At 43.2% G+C, this 20587-nt stretch overlaps 1 protein-coding gene across 14 annotated transcripts in view; it reads right to left on the bottom strand.

Annotated features, from left to right (window-relative positions):
* Positions 1-20587, bottom strand: part of SH3D19 (SH3 domain containing 19) — a 218617-nt gene that overhangs the window by 57526 nt on the left and 140504 nt on the right. For 6 of the 14 annotated variants that reach the window (XM_058666768.1, XM_058666767.1, XM_058666776.1 and 3 more), the window contains exons 4-7: positions 17272-17314; positions 14432-14570; positions 14155-14320; positions 12481-13479 (exon numbers count right to left, since the gene is read on the bottom strand). In XM_058666768.1, the coding sequence (XP_058522751.1) occupies positions 12481-13479; positions 14155-14320; positions 14432-14570; positions 17272-17314 (1347 nt within the window). Of the gene's footprint in view, positions 1-12480; positions 13480-14154; positions 14321-14431; positions 14571-17271; positions 17315-18551; positions 18593-20587 lie in introns of all 14 variants that reach the window. The other 8 variants (XM_058666770.1, XM_058666771.1, XM_058666773.1 and 5 more) reach the window with 3 other exon arrangements.

The raw sequence follows: 20587 nt of genomic DNA, 5'->3' as shown, positions 1-20587 counted from the left end.
CCTGGTTCCCGGCTTCGGATCGGCGCGCACCGGCCTGTTGCGGCTCACTTGGGGAGTGAATCATCGGACGGAAAATCTTCCTCTCTGTCTCTCCTCCTCTCTGTATATCTGACTTTGCAATAAAAATAAATAAATCTTTTAAAAAAATATTTATTTTTATTTGAAAGGCAGAGTTACAGAGAGAAGCAGAGACAGACAGATCTTCTGTCTGCTGGTTCATAACCTAAATGGTCATAATGGCTGGAGCCGGATTGATCCAAAGGCAGGAGCCAGGAGTTTCCTCTGGGTCTCCCACATGTGTGCAGGAGACCAAGGACTTGAGCCATCCTCCACTGCTTTCCCAGGCCATAACCAGTGAGCCTGATCAGAGCTGGAGCAGCTAGGACCCACGTGGGATGACAGCGCCACATGCAGAGAGGCCTACTATGCCACAGCACCACCGCTTCCCTCACCTTTACATTTTTTTCCCCTTTTTACTTCAAAGGCAGAGTTACAGAGAGCACGAGATAAAAAGAGATGTTTTTAAAATTTCTATTCCATCTGAAGGCTAAGGCCTTGTCTCATTTTGTGGTAAGGGTGATAAAGGGACTCTCTCCCATATTTTTTTCTCCATCTAATTATGTTTCTGGTCAATTACCTTAATAAAGTATTATAAGTAAAAATGCATATGGTCTGAAGTTCCAACTGGATTAAAAGGCATACAGTGAGCCTGGCGCGATAGCCTAGAGTCTAAAGTCCTCGCCTTGCATGCATTGGGATCCCATATGGGCACTGGTTCTAATCTCAGCGGTCCTGCTTCCCACACAGCTCCCTGCTTGTGGCCTGAGAAATCAGTCAAGGACGGCCCAAAGCCTTGGGACCCTGCACCCACATGGGAGACCTGGAAGAGGCTCCTGGCTCTTGGCTTCAGTCACTGCAGCCACTTGGGGAGTGAATCAACAGATGGAAGATCTTCTTTTCTGTATCTCCTCCTTTCTGACTTTCCAATTAAAAAAAAAAGATCTTAAAAAAAGGGGGGGGTGGGGATACAGTGAAATTCAGGCCCTTTCACCCTCTCCGGCCAGCTGGTGTCCTCATAGAGACATTCTTCACTACCAACTGTATCTCTCCAAACACGCTGAAGGTGTTTGACCACAAACAATTAGTTAAACCCCCATGAATACCATTTTGTATTTCCATTCATACCTAATAATTTCTTGAGGGTTGGTCTTCAGTAGGAGATAACAGCACTGATGGCTTTTTAACTTTCCCACAGTTCTAACTGTATGGTCGCAGCATAATTCTTTTAAGCAGTCTACTTGTAAGTCCTTGAGATTCTACAGGTTATACTTCCAACTGTACCTCCATGAACTAACAGGCTATTTCCAAATTTGCAAGGGTAAAGATGCCAGGCCACATTGGGTTCTCACAGTCCATTGCTCTGGAAAGAGGTAGGTTTGCTGCCCTCATTCTGTCACAAGCTGTCTGCTCTTGCTTCTACAGAAAAAACTCAAGAAGACTCTCTTATCCAAATGTAAGGAAAGTTGAAGACACTTCTCTCTACTTGTCTTTCCCTGTTCCTTATCTACCTTCTAATTCCATACCCCACTCCAATTATTCTGTAGCTGATGCTAAATAAGCAGGTTCCTTTATACCTATATCCACATGGGCTTTATTACTGGTTGAGAAAAACATGGAGGAGAAGGCAGTTTTCTGTCAGTTACCTACCCCAATAATATTCTGGTCACCATAATTCCCCACTATCCCTGGCTTGCTTTTCTGTCATTTCTTTTCCTTCAATTCTATCAATAACAGAAATTGGCTGCTAAACCATTAATCTGACAGCACAAGCATCCTGCCTTTTTTTTTTGATAAGTAAGTATGATTTTTAAATATCTTTAGAATTGGAATTGCTAATACTTCTCAGCTTTATTATGTTAACCTTGAAGGCATTCTACCCAGGAAATGAATCCAATATTAAATTGCCTGTTTTATGAGTTTCCTCTTAATAATTTTTCTAATCATTACAATGTTTTCATAGATTCAGTGTTTTCTGATCTTTACTTCTTGAGACTAATATGGCAGTTTCATTTCATGAACACTGTAAGATGTATCTGTGAGCTTCTCTCCTTTCTCCTCTGTTTCTGGCTCTCCCAGTTTCTGGCTGAGGTCTGGATGATTAAACAGGGCTTCACAAAGAGACCACAAATATTCATTTATAAGAACAATGCAACTGAAACACCACAACAAAAATCAAGTCCCAAATCATTACACAAAAACCCTCCACTTGTAAAGGAGTTCTAAGCTGATCCTGAAATCTTTGGAACACAATAGCAGGGATGCATCAAGGGCCAGTTTGCAGTCTGGAAACCTCTCAGGTAGTTACAGCATGCTGGATGATGAGTCTGAGTGAGTTTACTTTGGGAGGTCCCTACATCAGTTTGAACAAAAGGCCTAGGGTTGAGGCAGGGCAGGAGGGTGCAGAGCAGCACTAGCAGACTTGGAAAGGAGATGCAGGTTGAAGAGACCGGCAGAACTATTCAGAAGGTAAGACCAGCAGGACTAGGTACCTAGGTAACCGCATGTGATGGCAGAGAAACGATCACAATCTATGGAGTGGGATTTGGCGTTAACAGGAGCATCACACATTGGAGTACTGAGTTCAACTTACATCCCACTTCCATTTCCAGCTTCCTGCTAAGGTGCATCTTGGGAGATAACAGGTGAATGCTCAGGTGGTGGAGACACGGCTCATAAGTGAGAACTCGACTGAGTTCCTGACACTGGCGCCTGGCCTCGCCCTGGCTGCTGTGGGCATTTGGGGAGTGAAGTGGTAGACAGCAATGATGCACTCTTTTTTTTTTTAAATAGTTTTTTTTTTTTAAAGGTTTATTATTATTGGAAAGCCGGATATACAGAGAGGAGGAGAGACAGAGAGGAAGATCTTCCATCCGATGTTTCACTCCCCAAGTGGGCCGTAATGGGCCAGTGCTGCGCTGATCCGATGCTGGGAACCAGGAACCTCTTCCGGGTCTCGCACGCGAGTGCAGTGTCCCAATGCATTGGGCCGTCCTCGACTGCTTTCCCAGGCCACAAGCAGAGAGCTGGATGGGAAGTGGAGCTGCCGGGATCAGAACCGGTGCCCATATGGGATCCCGGCACGTTCAAGGCGAGGACTTTAGCCGCTAGGCCATGCCGCCGGGCCCAGCAATGATGCACTCTTAAACTTTATCTCAAATAATAAATAGTTTTTAAAACTAAAATATCATCCCCCCAAACATGAGTAACTAGTACTCATTGATTTCTTGCTATGTTTTAGGCAACATGAGAAGGCTTTCTCATATCATCTCAGTTATCCTAGCTGTGTCCTCCATGAAGAGTGTTATTACCATGTCTTACAGACTAGGAAACTGAGGACTGGGGAGGCTGACTGAGCAAGGTCATGTGGGAATTGTGGGGAATCCTAGGATAGTCCAAATCCAAAGCTAGCCACTGTGTGACACAGGGAGGAGGCAAAGATGGGAGGAGGAGCCAGTCAAAAAGAATATAAACTTCAGCATTCAGCATTATGACAGTCAACAGCAATGATTAAAGTCAAACAGGGCAAGAAAATTATACACATTCTGTCAAAAGACTGCCCAAATAATTAAACGTTATATGATGATCTGGTTAAAAAACACAGAAAAGGCTGAGTATGAAGAGTGAGATTATATTCATGTTGAGTGTATGCTGTTGACCTTCCTTTCTGAAGACTTGTGATTATTCTGTAATTATTTGCCTGATGATGCAGAATAAATTCTTAGCAATTATTAACCAGGCTGCCATTCTCATAAAATCCATCAGGTTCTAGATATGGTAATTTTTTTGGCTTACACTGTTTCCACGCCTTAGAGCTTGCTACTATTCAATTTACACACCCCTAACCTTCTCTCTTGTATTGCCAAAAAGGTTTAAACAAGAAAATCATATTAGTAACAAAACAAATTTATAACACTGTCTGGTTTAAAGATTCATGAAAATGTTGGGCAGAAACATGATATAGTAAAAAACAAACAAAACAAAACAAAACAAAACAAAAAACCCCAAAACCAAAAAATAACAACAAAACAACAACAAAAACTTAGAATTAAAAGATTGTATGGATCCTGGCTTGGCTCAGCTTCATTTTCTCATCTACAAACTGAGGCCACTGATCTCTAAGAGGGCTGCTGTAACTGCTGAACAAAATGAGTGGAGAAAAAAGCACAGTCAGCATTGGGGAACTCAATCCAGGTCTCCCAGGCGGTAGCAGAAACCCAGCTACTCCATCCATTAGATGTTCCCTCTCAAGGTCACACCAGCGGGAAGCAGGGATCAGGAGCTGGAGCCATGGATAGAACTTAAGTACTCAATGCAGGACACGGGCATCCTAGACGGCATTTTAACCACTAGGCCACATGTCACCCTATAAGGTTTTCCACTGTATGTTTTTTGATAACACTGGCTCGTAGATTAAGATTCATGTTACCATGCCTTTCTGGTGAATTGAACCATTTATCGTTGCAAAAAAAAAAAAAATATATGGATGGCTGACTCATCCAGCACAGTATTAGGAACATTGTAGAAGCTCAGTAAACTCTATAATGCCCCCCAATCCTTGTATGGTCAAGAGGTATGTCTTATTGGCTTATACGTAATTGCTGGTAACAAAGCTGCATATTTATTAAATATTTAATATTCACCCTATTTAAAATACACATGTGCTGTGTGCTGAATTTGGTTTTTAAATTTTTTTTTTACTTTTTAAAAATTTTTGTAAAAGATTTATTTTTATTGTAAAGTCAGATATACAGAGAGAAGGAGAGACAGAGAGGAAGATCTTCTGTCCGATGATTCACTGGACTGAGCAAGGTTGGGCTAAACCTTAGCACACTGGCATGTGCAGGAGCCAGGATGGAGTTCAGGCCATCCTGGGCTAGGCCATCACACTTTCCGGTATGCATGGAAGCCAGGGCTAGGGGCAGATTCAACAAGCCTAGGCTGCAGTACTTACCAGTGAGAGTAGGGACTACGGATGGGCCAGGCCATGTCAGGCTCCAGCATCCAATGGCAAAGGCAAAGATAGGCTTTATCAGGCCAGGTTAGAGCATGTGTTAAGATCTGCGGTGGGAGTAGGCTGACCAGTGAGTAGGGAACATCCCAGCTGGGTTGTGGTTCCCATTGGTGAGAGCAAGAGCAGGAATGGGGGTGGTGAACTGGGCTGGACATAACCGCAGTATACCTTGGAATGGATGTGGACTAGGTCTGAGGTGCGTTTGAGTGGGTAAGTTACAACACTTGGTGGCGCTCGAGAGCCAGGGAGGTTGTAGAAAGGGCTGGGCTAGGTCTTTGTACCCGCTGAACCACGTGAGAACTGGATCTAGGGGTGGATCCCAACAGTAAGAGCTTGAACAGGTGTGGGCACATTGGGCAAGGCCATTGTTCCTGCCAGAATAGGAAACGGGCCAAATCAGGCTAGACCAAGAACCCACCAGTGTGCACAAGATCTGTGACTGAGAGATAAACTTATATAGGAGCTTGGGGTTCTCTTTTGTCAGGGCACAGTTCCTACAGGTTAGCGTAAGAAACAAGAATGGGGCCCACCACGATGGCCTCGTGGCTAAAGTCCTCACCTTACATGTGCTGAATTCCATTTGAGTGCCAATTTGTGCACTGGCTGCTCCACTTCCCATCCAGCTCCCTACTTATGGCCTGGGAAAGCAGCTGAGCATGGCCCAAAGCCTTTAGACTCTGCACCTGTGTGGGAGACCCAGCGGAAGCTGGCTCCTAGCTTCGGATGGTTTAGCTCTGACCACTGCAGCCACTTGGGGAGTCAACCAACAGGTAGAAAATTTTCTACTTTGTATCTACTCTCTGTATATCTGACTTTCCAATAAAAATAAATAAATCTAAAAAAAAGGAAAAGGAAAAGAAAAAGAACCAAGGATGGGAACAACACAGATCTGGCCAGATTAGAGTGCCTGCTGGCATGTGTGTGGCTAAGGTCTAGGGGTGGGCTAGGCTGGGCAATTTCACAGTACCCACTGGCATATGTGAGAAACAGGCATATGTGAGAGAAGCAGGCCAGGCTAGGTTGGGCTCAAACACCAGCCAGTTCACATTAGGGCTGGGACTTGGGACAGTCCAGGCTGGGCTAGGCTGTAGCACCCACTATCAGTGCTGAGGTAAGGTGGACCATGCCAGATTGGGCCGCAGCAACCACCAGCACACATAAGGCTGGGAGGGTAAGTAAGCCCAGTAGTGGGGTAGTGGGGGCTTCCCTGCTGGGCCACTGCTCCTGTTGGTGAGTTTGAGAACTGGGACTGGGGACATACGAGGCTAGGCAGGGCTATAACACCCATTGGCCTGCATGTGAGTTGGGTTACGGGGAGAGCCAGGCTGGGCTAACCTATCGTATCACTGGTACAGGCATAAGGCAGAGTAAGTGCAGGCTGGTTGGCTTTGCTGAAGCATCAGCTGGCAAGTACCAGGATGGGGACAAGCCCTGTTAAGCTAGACTGCAGAAACACCTAGAAAATGCAAGATACAGGGCTGAGAGAAGGCTTAGTAGAGAAACTGTGGGCACTCCTCTGATGGGCTGCAGCTCCCACCAGTGCATGACAACCAGGGCTGGGGGTGGGCCTGGCTAGACAGGCGGTGACACCTGCCAGCTAAAGGACCCTGGACTGATGTGGGGTGGTTGCCCCCATCCCTGGGTACTGATGTGATTGGGATGCTGAATGTGTCTTCTTCCCTTCTCTGCCCCCTTCCCCGAGTATTAGAAAGAAGGAAAAGAAAATTGGAAACAATGGTCTCACCCACTTTCCCCTATTCCTCAACTCCTCCCATTCTGGTTGGTGGTTCACATGGGCATGCATCCTTCTTGGCTATGTAAACATCAAAAATAAAAAAGGGGGGGCAGTGCAGTAGCCTAGCGGCTGAAATCCTTGCCTTGCAAGTACCAAGATCCCATATGGATGTTGGTTCATATCCTGGCTGCCCACTTCTCTTTCAACTCCCTGCTTGTGGCTTGGGAAAGCAGTCAATGACGGCCCAAGGCCTTGGGACACAGAACCTGAGTGGGAGACCAAGAAGAAGCTCCTGGCTCCTGGCTTCAGATCTGGCAGTTGCGGTCACTTAGGGAGTGAACCAGCAGATGGAAGATCTTCCTCTCTGTCACTCCTTCTCTCTATAAATATGATTTTTCAATAAAAAGAAATCTGGAGAGAATAAAGATGGTGGCATAGGGTGAGGCATGTTTAAAGACAGAGAAACATTAACCAGTGTGAAGCAGAGAGGACACATTCCAGGAAATAGGAGAGGACAGAGTGACAGCAGAGGGGTACCTGGAGACTGAAAGACACAGGAAAACAGTGGACACAATGGTGTGGTGCTGCCGTGACTGATAACCCAGCAGCTGGAACTTCACTACCACCCAAGGTAGGTCTGGGTAGCCCTCAGACCTGACAGCCAGCAGATTAAGAAATCTAGTAGTGACACATCAGGCGCCATTTGTACTATGTGAAAAAGGCTTTAACACTGCAGGGACACCAGTGACCTGCACATGCGCAAAGCTGGGAGCAAACTCACTGGTCCCATAGGGAAAATAATATCGACTTTAATGGCCAACAGGTTCAGGCAAGATCAGCACCACCAACACTCTAGCTATGTAGGACACCTGGTGTCTCCCTAATCCTGGGAACTGCTTGAATCGGAAGTGGAAGAAAGGTCGTACAACAACAGTGCAGCCTCAGCACGGAATCACAGGAGGGCAAGAGTGGTGAGCTAGGAGATGGGGCTATGGAGACCATGGTGGAAGTTTAACATAAGAACCCAGACCTGTAACTCGCTGGAGGAAGTGGCACAAGGGACTGCAAACAAAGAGCTGTGTACCAACTGCAATAAGTAAAACTGAACTGTAGACCTGTGGGTATATACAATTCACAGCCTAGAAACCTGCCCCAAGAAGAATCTGATAACCAGAAGTACAATGGCCAAGAGCAAAAGAAGAGACAAAGGCAAAATGAGTATTACTGAAGAATACCCTGCAAAGGAGCAAAACCCTTTGCCAACTTCAGAGTTAATTGAGGAAAACAATGAGAAAATGGGGGATACAGAATTCAAGACACTTGTTATAAAGCTTCTTATCAACAACGAGAAGCACACGTGAAGGAAACAATATGGAAAAAAATAGTCTTACCCACTTTCCTGTAGCCCTTGAGCCTTTTTACCCTAATTATGTAAAGATTGGCAAAAATATAATAAAAAAAAAAGAAAGAAAAAACCAAGAAGCACGTAAAGCAGGTGTTCAAGGATTTAAGGAATATGTTACACTGGAAATGAATCAAATGAAAGCTGATATGTCAGAAATTAAGAATACAGTGGAGCAAATTATAGTGGAGAGACTTCAAAATAAAATGAAGCAAGCAGAAGAAAGAATCTCAAAATTGGAAGATATTTCCTGTCACCAAGAGGAAGGAAATAAAAAAACTGGAAGCAGAGCTGGGTCTAAAAAAAATATTCAAGAATTGAAAGACACTCCTCTGGCAGGACATAGTCCCTGCAGGTAAGCGCAAGAAGCATGATAGGAAACAGCCCAGAATAGGCCATGGAAAGTTTCCCACTGGCTTACATTTGGCATGGGTCAGGGGCAGACCAGGCTGAATCAGTTCATGTCATCCACTGGCAAATCCGAACACCAGAACAGAGTGTGGGTTGAGCCGGGTTTGGTTGCGACAAAACCAATACACATTATGGAATGCCAGGGTGAGGTTGCCTGTACTGGATTTGACTGCAGCACCCAACCAGCATACGAGAGATCCAGGAAGGGAGGGACAGAGCTGGCTGGGGGATTAAGGGGCTGGTCCCCTTGCCGGACAGCTACTCCCACTGGAGAGCGTGGGCTGGCATGGGGGCAGACCAGACTAAACAAGGCTACAACATCTGTGCGCTGTATGTGGACTAGATCAGGGAAAAGCCAGGCTGGGCTGATTATTCCTGTGGGTGCAAGCATAAATTAGAGCGGGTGAGGGATGTTTGGGCTTGGCCGCAGCATCAGCTGGCAGAAGCTGGCACTGGGGACTAATTCTGTCAAGTCAAATCACAGAACCACCTAAAGAGTGCATAAACCGGGACTGAGAGAGACCTGGGAGGGAAAAAGTGGGTTCCCCCTTCCTGGGTCACTAGTCCCACGGAAGGGCATGAAAACTAAGAAGGGGGCTGGGGTGGCTAGACAGAAAGGCACTCAACAACATCCGTGAGGGCTGGATGGTTGAGTTGGTTAGATGGAACTAAGCTTTAATACCCATTGACAAGTACAAGAGCCAAATGGGATGGGGGACAGACTGGTCTTCTGCTACACATACTGGCAAACCAGGGTAGGGGGTGGGCCTGATGGGGGTTATTGTGGGTCACCCCAACTAGGCTGCAGCTCCCACTGGTTGATGTAAGGGCCGAGTATGTGCTGGGCAGAACCAGACTGGACTGCAACACCCATTGGTTCCAGTGCAACTCGGGACCGAAAACAGAACCAACCCAGCAATTGCAACCACCAGCTGATCGGGGTGATGGACTGTGCCGGGCCCTGTGCTTGCTAGAACATACAAGAATCTGGTCTGGGAATACCTCAAGGTTTCTTTGGAGATCTCCCTAATCGAACTGCTGGACTCAGAACTCTAACCAAGAAAAGACAGAAGACAGAACAGGTCAATCATTCATCTCAGCTATATGTTGGCAGCGAAATATGGGACAAATGGAGACTTTATGATGGACCATATCAATCAGTGGACGACTTCATCGAGCGAAACTGGCAGCGATTCATAACTGGAGAACTATTAAAACCACTTGAGCAAATATCTCAGAGCATGGCCCACATCCGGGACTTGGGGTGGGTCGGAAACCGGGTGGGGCTTCTCCCTCAATGTCCCTCTTTACCTCAGATACATGATGGAAACAATGTGGACATAATAGTATTACCCACTTCCCTATCCCCCTGAACCTTTTTTTGTTGTTGTTCTTTAACCGCAATTAACTATGTAAACATTGTCAACAACAATACAATAAAATAAAAAAAATAATTAAAAAAAAAAAGAATTGAAAGACTCCATTAATTTGCCAAATATAAGAGTTACGGGAGTCCCAAAAGGTGCAGAAAGAGAAGCTGGGTTTAAAAACGTATTTAATGAAATAAGACAAATCTCCCTAATCTAGAGAAAGAATTGGGAAGCAACAATCAGGAGGGGAACACAACTCCCAACAGGGTTGACCAAAAGCAATCTTCACCACGACACATGATCATCAAGTTCTCTTCAACTGAACATAAGGAAAAGATCCTTAAACGTGCATGTGAAAAAAATCAACTGACATATAAGGGAATGCCAATTAAACTCACAGTAGACCTCTTACAGGAAACTCTACATGCCAGGAGAAGGGAGTGACATGTTCCAGAATCTAAAAGAAAAAAACTGTCAGCCCAGGACAATGTACCCAGCAAAGCTTTACTTTGTCGTTGAAAATGAAATAAAATTCTTCCACAATAAAGAAAAGTTAAAAGAATTTGCCTTTTTCAAACCTGCTCTACAAATGATACTTAAAGATGTTTTCAACAAAAAGGAATAGTGCCCACCAAAACCAAAGGCAAATGTGTAGAACATCCCAGTAAAATAACAACAGCAGACTAAATCAATGAACAATGCATGGCTAAAATGACAGGACCAAATTACCATCTATTTGTACTAACCCTGAATGTAAATGGCTTAAACTCATCAATGAAACGTCAGATTAGTAGATTGGATTACAAAAACAAAACCCATCTATTTGTTGCTGACAGGAGATATATCTCACCAACAAAGATCAGTGGAAAGTATCTCAAGGATTTTCATTTTTTTTTAAATTTCACCTCTTCTAAACACTTTCTCATTAAATTTTTTCACTGACTCATTGTCAGGAGCCGTGCACTATAGCCACACTGAAGCCATTTTGAATATAGACTTATGGGACAGTGGAAACCCCCGGTTGGCTAGATGCTTGGGAAAGAAGTTATGAAACTAATCACACGCTTAGCTTCAATTGTTCCTAGCAACTGTTTCAGAATGTGATTGATGCTGTACTTACCAACATCTTGTTACTGATTACCTATGCTATTGTCGATATGTTGGTTACTATTGTTGATATGGTGGCTGCTCAAGAACAATTGGTCTTGAGATCATGGCTTGCGTCCCAGCTTCTCTTTCCCTGAGCCTTAGTTACTGAAGAATATAAAAACCCTCAGTTGAAATCAATAAACTGACAGCTTGATCAGACCTACTGTCTTGCTGTCCATTCTTCGTGTCTCTTGTCCCTTCATTCTCTCCTAGGTGACTGCGACCCCGTTGACTGTCCTGCTGGACAGGACAACTCATAGATCATACAGCAGCATCATTTTCTTCAAGATTCTTGATTTTGTTTTGTGGCTTTTCATTTAAGGGGATGTACAGTAGCTGTGTAATGGAGACTGTCACATCCAGATGTGAGGATACAATGTAGTATGTGTCTCTACTTCCAGACAAAGATGGACTGCCAATGAAACTTTTCAATATATCTTGACAACATGATGCTGAACTCTCTGCCATTGTCCATGCCCACAATGATGGACATACAACTGTTTATGAAGAACTACAGTAAAAATATAGGGGAATTCACTGGGGGAGGGAGAGAACTTGGGGAGGGAGTTAGGGAAATCTCAGGGCCTATGGAACTGTATCATAAGATGATAATAATTAAAAAAGAAGTAAAAATTAAAAATATCTTTAAAAAATTTTTTTAAAAAGACGCCTTGTAGCTAGTTCCCAGGTAACATGATCTTTCCACAAACTCTGTGACCAAGGAAACCTTAACTATGTTATGGGCCAGTAAATCCCTACTAAACCTTAAAGCAGTGCACTTTACGACCTAGGTCCTTTGTAGAAGGGTGAGTAATTTGTGCCTCTAGGAGCATAGATTGATATCCTATGTGGGTGAGTGTAGGAAACTAACCTATCTCCCTCACCAATGATCACGTCTGTTAGGAATTATTGGATACTCGATTTTTTATGAATTATTGTTTGACTTTCAATAGGATTGACAACCATACATAACTCTGTAATGTTTAGGCTTCATTTAATGCATACTCAGTCTGTAAGATTATAAACTAAATATAAACTTCTTCTACGTAACTAAAATTAGGCTTAGAAAAATAAAATTAGACTTGCAAAGCAGCCAATGCAAGCAATTACTTGGTTTGACCAGCTCAACAAACCTGAACTTTGATTTTTCAACCAGACTCTGAACCAGACTCTGATTATATCTGTCAACACTGTGTTCATCCCTGCTCCCCATCTGTGTCCATGAACACATCCATTAGTAATCTCAGTACCATATGGAGAGGGAACTAAAACAGCCTCATGCCATTTAAGACACCCTATAACGAGTTTAGGTCCCTCCTGGTCCCCTTTGATTTTCACTCACCTAGAGCCATCTCTGAACACACAGACTCTTCTGCCAGGTTCCCAGGTGGGGTGGGTAAAACATCATCATCAAAACTGATGAGGTCGATGTCCCCTGAGGGCTTGCTTTGCAGACCTGGCACTGCAGGGCTGGCTGAGGATCCTTCTCCCAGTGACCTGAATGCTTTGGCTTGTGAGGCCACTGAGAGCTGGGGAGGAACAGTGACCGGTTTCAGGGGAGCTGATGGGTGGATGGGGTTTTCTGAGGAAACTGGTTTCTTCGGCAGCAGAGGTCGTGGAGCGGGAGTAGGAACTTTCTTCCCACCGACAGGGCCCTCAGCAATGGGCCCTCCTCCTGGAGTCTCATGATGAACACTTCTTCTAAGGCCAGGATTTGGTTTCTTTGGCAATTCAGGTTTGGATCCTGGGATGTTTCCTGCTTCCTGTGGTGCAGGGTGTGGGGTGAGCCCTTCCCCGGATGTCACCCAGAGTCTGTTTTCAGCCCAAGAGTCCCATTCTCCAGAAGCTCTTTTAGCAGCTGGTTTGGGAGCCACAGAGGGTTTCCCTGGACAAACAGCAGGCTTCAGGGGCAGTGTGCGGGGAACAACTTCTGGTTTCTTGGGAAGTCCCAAGGCTTCTAAACTCTTCTGATCCTCAAATGCTTTGATCTTTGAAATGATACTAGTTTGGGTTTGTTCTGTGTTCATAATGTTCATCACTGCCTGACTGTCTAAGCTGTTGGTACTGTCCAGTAGGGACTGGGGCCGGCCTGGGGATGAGCTTTCGGTGGTTGGACCGATTCTCTGGTGGCTTGGTTCTTTAATGTGAGTATCTCTAGCTACTGGTCTGAGGTTGCTTTTTGATCTTGGTTTTGGCACCGGACATCTTGGAGCACTGGAGTTTTCTGGACAATTCTGTTCTTCAGAAATATCAAAGACTATTAAAGGTGCCACACTTGCAGGAAGATCACTGGATGAGACTGCTGGGGAAGGCTGAAGAGGCTTGAGAGGTGCCTGTAGTGCTGACAAGACAAAAATGAACAGAAAGAAGTTGCAATGTTAGAATTTAAAATATATATATTATTTTAAGAAACATACATGTTAAAACATTGACAGAAAACACCAAGAGGTAAATTTCCCTAATTATTATTAGGTAAATTTTCCCTAATTATGTGATTCCAAATGCAAAAGGGGAAATATTTATACTCAGCTTCTTACATGAGTGTTCAAGTTATCTATAGTTATTCATTTAAGTCACTATTCAGTATTTGAAGTAACTGTTAAATGACTGATTCTCATTAGCCTTATCACATTAACTGTTTCTGGTTATTAAAATTCTAATGTTTCAAATGCTTTGCTTTTCCAAAGCAACGTTAATCTCCACTCATCGAGTAGTTTCATAAGCCCAACAGAAGGATCACCCATGGCATGCTGTCAAGCTTAAGTTGCTAAATTTAACATCTCTCTCAGTGGGAATGGAGGGCATCAGCACTAACACCCACCATGAATTGATAGGATGATGCTTTGGGGCTGCGGCTCAAAAGAATGATCTATGGTAATAATCACAGTATACAGAGGTCAGCCTCACTGGGAGGCAGTGTTCAATCAGTTACGTCCAAACTGCAAACTATCATAAAGGCTCGGAACCTACTGGTTACCTCCCCAGAACCAGGGCAGAGTTAAGGAGGACAAATTACTTGAATTACTTTGAGGCAGATTGTTGTTGTCTATTTCTTCTGAGAAGTCAGTCTGAGTTGCAGAAGTAATAGTGTGCCTTGGAGTAGCAGCAGCATTATTATTATTTGTGGTATTAACTTGAACTTGGTTGATTTCTTTTATGACTTGTTCGTAAGATGGAGGAAGCTGCAAAATAAAAGAATGGAGATTTTAGACATCTACCTCAGTCTCATTGTTCTCATCTTTTAATTTCACTTGCAAAATGCAACGCAAAGTGGGAATGTGACACGTATCTACCTCGGAAGGAAGCAGCTCATTTGGCCTCCAAGGGCCTGCTGTGGAAGATGCAGGAAATCCCAATCCTGAGTGTGGTGCTCCAGGGAACCACGAGGTCGGCCTCAGCGGCTCAGCAGCCACAATGGTGATCTCTGGGCGCCTGTTGGACAGAAGCGTCAGTGAGACTGGTAGGTTGGCAACAAATCAGCATCTATCCACAAACATTTAAAGGTTCATGAAAATTAACATCATCCAACGGTTCTGGGAGCTATCAGTCACTGGAATGGCATGCCTGGCCTGGGTGTCTCTAACAGAAAAATCCAGACAGGCTTCAAAGCATGACACAGTACAGTAACCAACTTCCTCAACTTTGACCTCCGAAAGTTGGAAATGCCCTTCAGGCACACTTGACTCTGTCTCGGCTGACCAGACTAAGTAAGGACCATATCACCTCTTCATTTTAGAGTTGTGTTGCTCTTTTGCTTATAGTACAAAGCATAATGTAGAAAATGCACCAGATGGAATTGTTTGGTTTTCCATCATCATAAATTATGTACTCTGGAATGAAAAATACCACATAACAAGAACATGTTCTTCCTCTTCACTACACCTCTTTTCCAATTCAAAAATAAGCATTTTGAATTTATTATACACTCATTTTTATTTTTATAGTTTATTTTTGCAAATTTATTTATTTTTATTTGAAAGGCAGAGTTACAGAGAAGGATCAACACACAGAAAGAGACAGGGAGAGAGATAAAAAGATCTTTCATCCATTGGTTCACTTCCCAAATTGCCCCAAAAGCCAGGAGCCAGAAGCTTCCTCCAGATCCTCCATGTAGGTGAAGTGCCCAAGACCTTAGGCTATCCTCTGCTGCTTTCTCGGAACATTAGCAGGGACCTGGATTTGATATGGAGCAGCTGGGATTCGAACCTGCACTCATATGAGGTGCCAACACCCAAGTGGCTACTTTACCTGCTACGCCACAATTCTGGTCCCGTGTGTTCAGTTTTAGATCTGGTTATGTGACTCTGTGTCCCTGTTCGGTTATGCATCTGATTTGATGACTAATCTTCAGCACGAAGAGGCTGTATTCATTTAGGAACGACTCTTTCAACCTTTTCTCAACCTGACTCTGTATTCTTATGTTTATATTTTTGCATTTAAACAAAAACATAAACATAAGAATTCAACCATTTTGATGGGGGGGGACAAAAGGAGGAAGGGAGGGAAAAAGAGGGAGAGAAGGAGGGATGGTGAAAGCGGAAGAGGCGGGGAGAGAGAGAGAGAGAGTGCACTCATCAGCTGGTTTACTTTCCAAGCGCCTGGGAACTCAATTCCAGAACTTCCACATTGGATGGCAGGAACCTAACTCTCTGGGCTATCACATGCAGCCTCCTGGGTGCAAATCAGCAAAAAGCTGGAATCAGAAGCAGAGCTGAGACTCACATCCAGGTACTCTGCCATGACACGTGGGCCTTGCAGGGGCAGTTTTAACCACTGTACCAAATGCTGTCCCTTATCCTTGTCAACTTCACCCTGATTTTCAAACACCGAATGTGTGACCTTGGATAGAACAACTTCTCAGACTCAGTTTTCTCACCTAACAGCATTCTATGGAAAACAAATTTTTAAAGGTATTATTATCAAAACTGTTTTTATGCAGGATTCTCATGCACCTTGTGAAAAAGAACCTGATCATTGATTAAATTTTAATTGTAACCCCTAAAACTGTTTGCATACAGCTTTTGTCTGACTAAATATACGAGTTATGTAACTGGTTATTAAAAATTTTTTTTAAGATTTATTTTACTTTTATTACAAAGTCAGATATACAGAGAGGAGGAGAAATAGAAAGGAAGATCTTCCATCCGATGATTCACTCCCCAAGTGACTGCAATGGCCAGTTCTGTGCCTATCCGGAGCCAGGAGCCAGGAACTTCTTCCAGGTCTCCCACGCGGGTGCAGAGTCCCAAGGCTTTGGGCCATCCTCGACTGCTTTCCCAGGCCATCAGCAGGAAGCTGGATGGGAAGTGGAGCTGCTGGGATTAGAACTGGGGCCCATATGGGATACCGGTGCGTTCAAGGCGAGGACTTTAGCCACTAGGCTACGCCGCCGGGCCCCATTTACTGGTTACTAAATGTTTAACATGATATATGCACTTACCCTTATGACACCTTGTGATCTAGTATGATCAACACCATTAATAGCTTCCTCAAGGTTATTGGAGAAATTAAGTGAGGATTTGAATTCACTTATGACTCTAAAGTTCTTATTTTTTACTGCCGTGCATTACATTGTTAGACATCTGAGAGCAGTTGCCATGACTTAGAAAATTCTATTCAATTATTTATACACCTATCTACTCTTTCACCCTTCTATTTATATATCCACTCTTCTGTTCATCCTGCCATCTGTCCACAGGTATTTCTTCCTCTCTCATCAAACTACTTGCTCCTTTATTTATATAGATATTCATTAAGTTTCCTGGCTCTATCCCTGTCCGACCTCAGTTGTTGTAAGGTATTTGGAAGTAAACCAGAGGATGGAAGATCCCTCTCTTTCGCTGTCTCTTCTTCTCTTTGTGTCACTCTGTTTTTTAAATAAGTCTTAAAAAAATATATTAAGTGGCTTCAATAAATAATTAAAATCAGAATAAGATTTCCAGCATTGTGTTACTTCTCTCATTCAAAATCAGTCATTCAAATTTAGAGATTAATCCAAGAGATGAAAAGGTGCAGCAAACACAGTAATACATTGTTAACTAATAAAAAATATTTAACTTGCTAATGAGGACACATTTTATTTCAATTATAGTGCTAGCAGAACATATGCATACTGTTAAATATATAATAATACCTTCTGTCTCGATGAAGTTCACCATGAATAGAAGTCCGAGAAGCTACAAGAGAAAGAATAAACTAATATAAGATGAAACTGGCAATAAAGGTTTACATTTTACAGAGCACACAATGGGAGAAAGTTAGCTTATACGTGACATCATATAAAATACATGAATTTAACATCTCTAAGTAAAGAAATCATCATGATCTTTTTATATTTCATAAAATTAATTATAATCATATCTTTGAATCAGATAAAATATACGGATTTCAAAAACTCCCCAAACAGCATTATGTTATTCTGAAAATAATCTGAGGAACAAATAGAGAGAAGACAGTTATTAAATATAAACTGCATGATAGGGGCATAAACATGATGCCATAGTATAAAAAAATCACAAATATCTAGTTTATATGAATATAGGTTTGTGAAGTTTGTAAAAAAAAAAAACTAGATGTTTTCAACCATTTTCTAACTTTTCTACAACTTTGCATTTGTTTTATTAAAGATAGAAATATTAAATGTAAAAGGTGTTCAAACCATTTTATAAGTATTTTTATAAGTAGATGGTGTTGCATAAAAAAGCACTGAATTTTCTCTCAAATCTCAAATTGAAAACTTTTTAGGTTTTAATTTTTATATGATACAGAACATTATCTTTATATTCTAAAAAGCCCTGGAGTGGGGATGGTGTGGAAGTGGTGGGGAATTTTTAGATACTGTAAAGATTCGTGCACAAGGGGAACTTGTTTCACAAAAAAACTATTTCAATCAGTTTCTTTCATTTTTTTCTCCAATACTCTACTTTTCCAAAGCTTCTGATTTAAAAAGATGAGAAGCATGGATCTTATCTCGATTAACTTGTGCTCTCTTAACAAGGATACTGTCAAAGCTGGGAGAGGGAGCGGGGGGGGGGGGGGGAGGTGGGAATTCAGGATGGGATCAGAGCTGTGATCATGGCTCAATCTATGCTGGGTTGGCGAAGCAAACATCTATCAGCCAAACCCAAACCCATGGGTCTTGACTTGGAAGATGTCGTTATGCTCCCATCATGAACTGGTTTGACAACCTGTTACATTTTTATGAAGAGCTCAACCAAGCTGATACATTTCGTCTGCTGGAAGAAAAGAGGACAGAGAGGTTAGAGCTACCCCATGGTGTATCTGATTGGTAAGAACGGTTTCATCAAGTCGGAAGCTTGCCCAAGTGTGCTATAATCACATCACCACTGAAGCTGGAAATCAGCAGATACAGCATTTTAAAGAGATTTCATGGTATTACTGTCACAAACATACCTCTTCCACGGGGCATTTTTGCTGTGCACTATTCATGAGTGCTAAGGGAAAAAAAGAAGGGGTTACAGAAGAGGAAAGGGAGAAAAAAAGCTTGAGCCCTTGCGTACGCACTAAGAGGAATTCAGAAGCAAGCTTGTCTTGCCGTGCCATTGTTCTCCCCTATGTGCACACTTAGACAGAAGAGACACTGATGAACCACAGTCTCAGAGAGGAGAGAAATACATTGCTGCCCAAACTGCCTGTGAATGCCAGGACACCCACACATAGCCACATCAAAAACATTGCCCCCAAAACTCCCTAAAACAAAAAACTAACTGTCTTCGAAAATCAATTTGCTACTTCAATAGGGATCAATTTTGAAACAAAAGTAATATTTAAAATGTAACTCAGTGCTTGATTTACATTCTTTAAATTCATTGGCTTTTTAAAAATGAAGATTTATTTATTTTTATTGGAAAGGCAGGTCAAATTTACAAAAAGATGGACACAGCAAGATCTTCCATCTGCTGTTTTTACTCCTCAAATGGCTGCAAAGGCCAGAGTTGAGCTGATCTAAAGCTAAGAGTCAGGAACTTCTTCCAGGTCTCCCATGTGGGTGCAGGGTCCCAAGGCTTTGGGCCGCCCTCCGCTGCTTTTTTAGGCCACAAGCAGGGAGCTGAACGGGAAGTGGAGCAGCCAGGACATGAACTGGCACCCATATGAGATCCCAGCACTTGCAAGGTGAGAATTTAGCCATTGAGCCATTGCACTGGGCCCATTTCAGTGGCTTTTAACTTGATTTACCCTTCACCCCTTAAGTCACTGCTAATAGGTGCTCTGGGAAGCAGAGCCACCTGGTGTGGCAGAGGTCTCACAGCCATATAGATCTCTTTCTCCACAACCTTTGATAATCGTTGCTTCCCCCCTCCCGTGTTTTTTTTTTTCCTCTTTTTCCACTTTCATTCATCATCATGAAACCTCTCTTTTCTATCTTGATCCTTACACAGTAACAGATAATTCTTGTGAACTGATGGTTACCCCAGTAACTGGAGGAGGGTGGAGTTTGCTTCCAACCCAACCCAGAAGGGGGTGGAATTCTGGTGGGCCCCTCAGGCTGTGAAACCACATTTGTACCAAAGAGGGGCACAAACCTTTATCTCCCCCTGCAACCAAATAAGGGCCGAGGCAACCCCCACTTTGGCTTCCACATAAAGGGGAGTTTAAAGGCCCCTGCACGTCTCTTCCTGGCTCTTCTTCCTCTATAGCCCTCTCCTTTACGTCTGTCTTTCTGTTGCACACAGAAGGGAAGCCCATGACTGTGGTTCCCTGAAATAAAGGCCATCGAAATTCTTTTTATATATTTGGCTGCATTATTCTTTCCCTGGTGGGAGGCACATCTAACATGAACACTGAGTAATTTTAATGTCCTCAAGTACTTTGAACATTTACAATGGGTTTTTCATTTTTCCTGCTAACTTTTCAACTGTCTACTTACACATCGCACTCTCACTTTCCCAGAGTAGATGGAAGTGATGAAGATATGGCCAGGAGAATCATTAAATGATAATAAAAACATATAGAATAATGATATTGTAAATAGCTTTGCTACAGAAGCACATAATAATAATAATAATAATAAACATAGACACAATGTCTATACCTGTTTAGGACAGGGAATAAGCTAAACATATTTGAAAAGGTAACAAGACCTTTTTTAGAATGGAAAGCTCAGTGACCCTGGAGTCAGGAAACCCAGGTTCACATATCAGCTCACATTTGGATGAAGCCATTAACCTCTCAGGGATCATATGAGAAGTGATTCCAACATCCCATCTTGGACCTGGTGCAGCTTCCTGATTCCCCTTCCCACTGCTTGTGAAATTCCCGCTGTTCTGGTTATCCACCAATCAGATGTAACCTCCTGGCATCTTACCTGAGAATCCACTGCTCATTCTCTCGTGGCCCCTCCCCCCAGTCCTCCCCCACCTCCCGGTGGCTCAGATAATCTCCGCCCCTCCTTTCTCCTTCCCCCTTTCTCTTCCCTTCCCTTCTTACCT

This window comes from Ochotona princeps, chromosome 7 (assembly GCF_030435755.1).
Source record: "Ochotona princeps isolate mOchPri1 chromosome 7, mOchPri1.hap1, whole genome shotgun sequence".
Classification (NCBI taxonomy): Eukaryota; Metazoa; Chordata; class Mammalia; order Lagomorpha; family Ochotonidae; genus Ochotona; species Ochotona princeps.
Note: the sequence above shows the minus strand (reverse complement) of the source record. Positions and strands in the feature narration are given on the sequence as shown.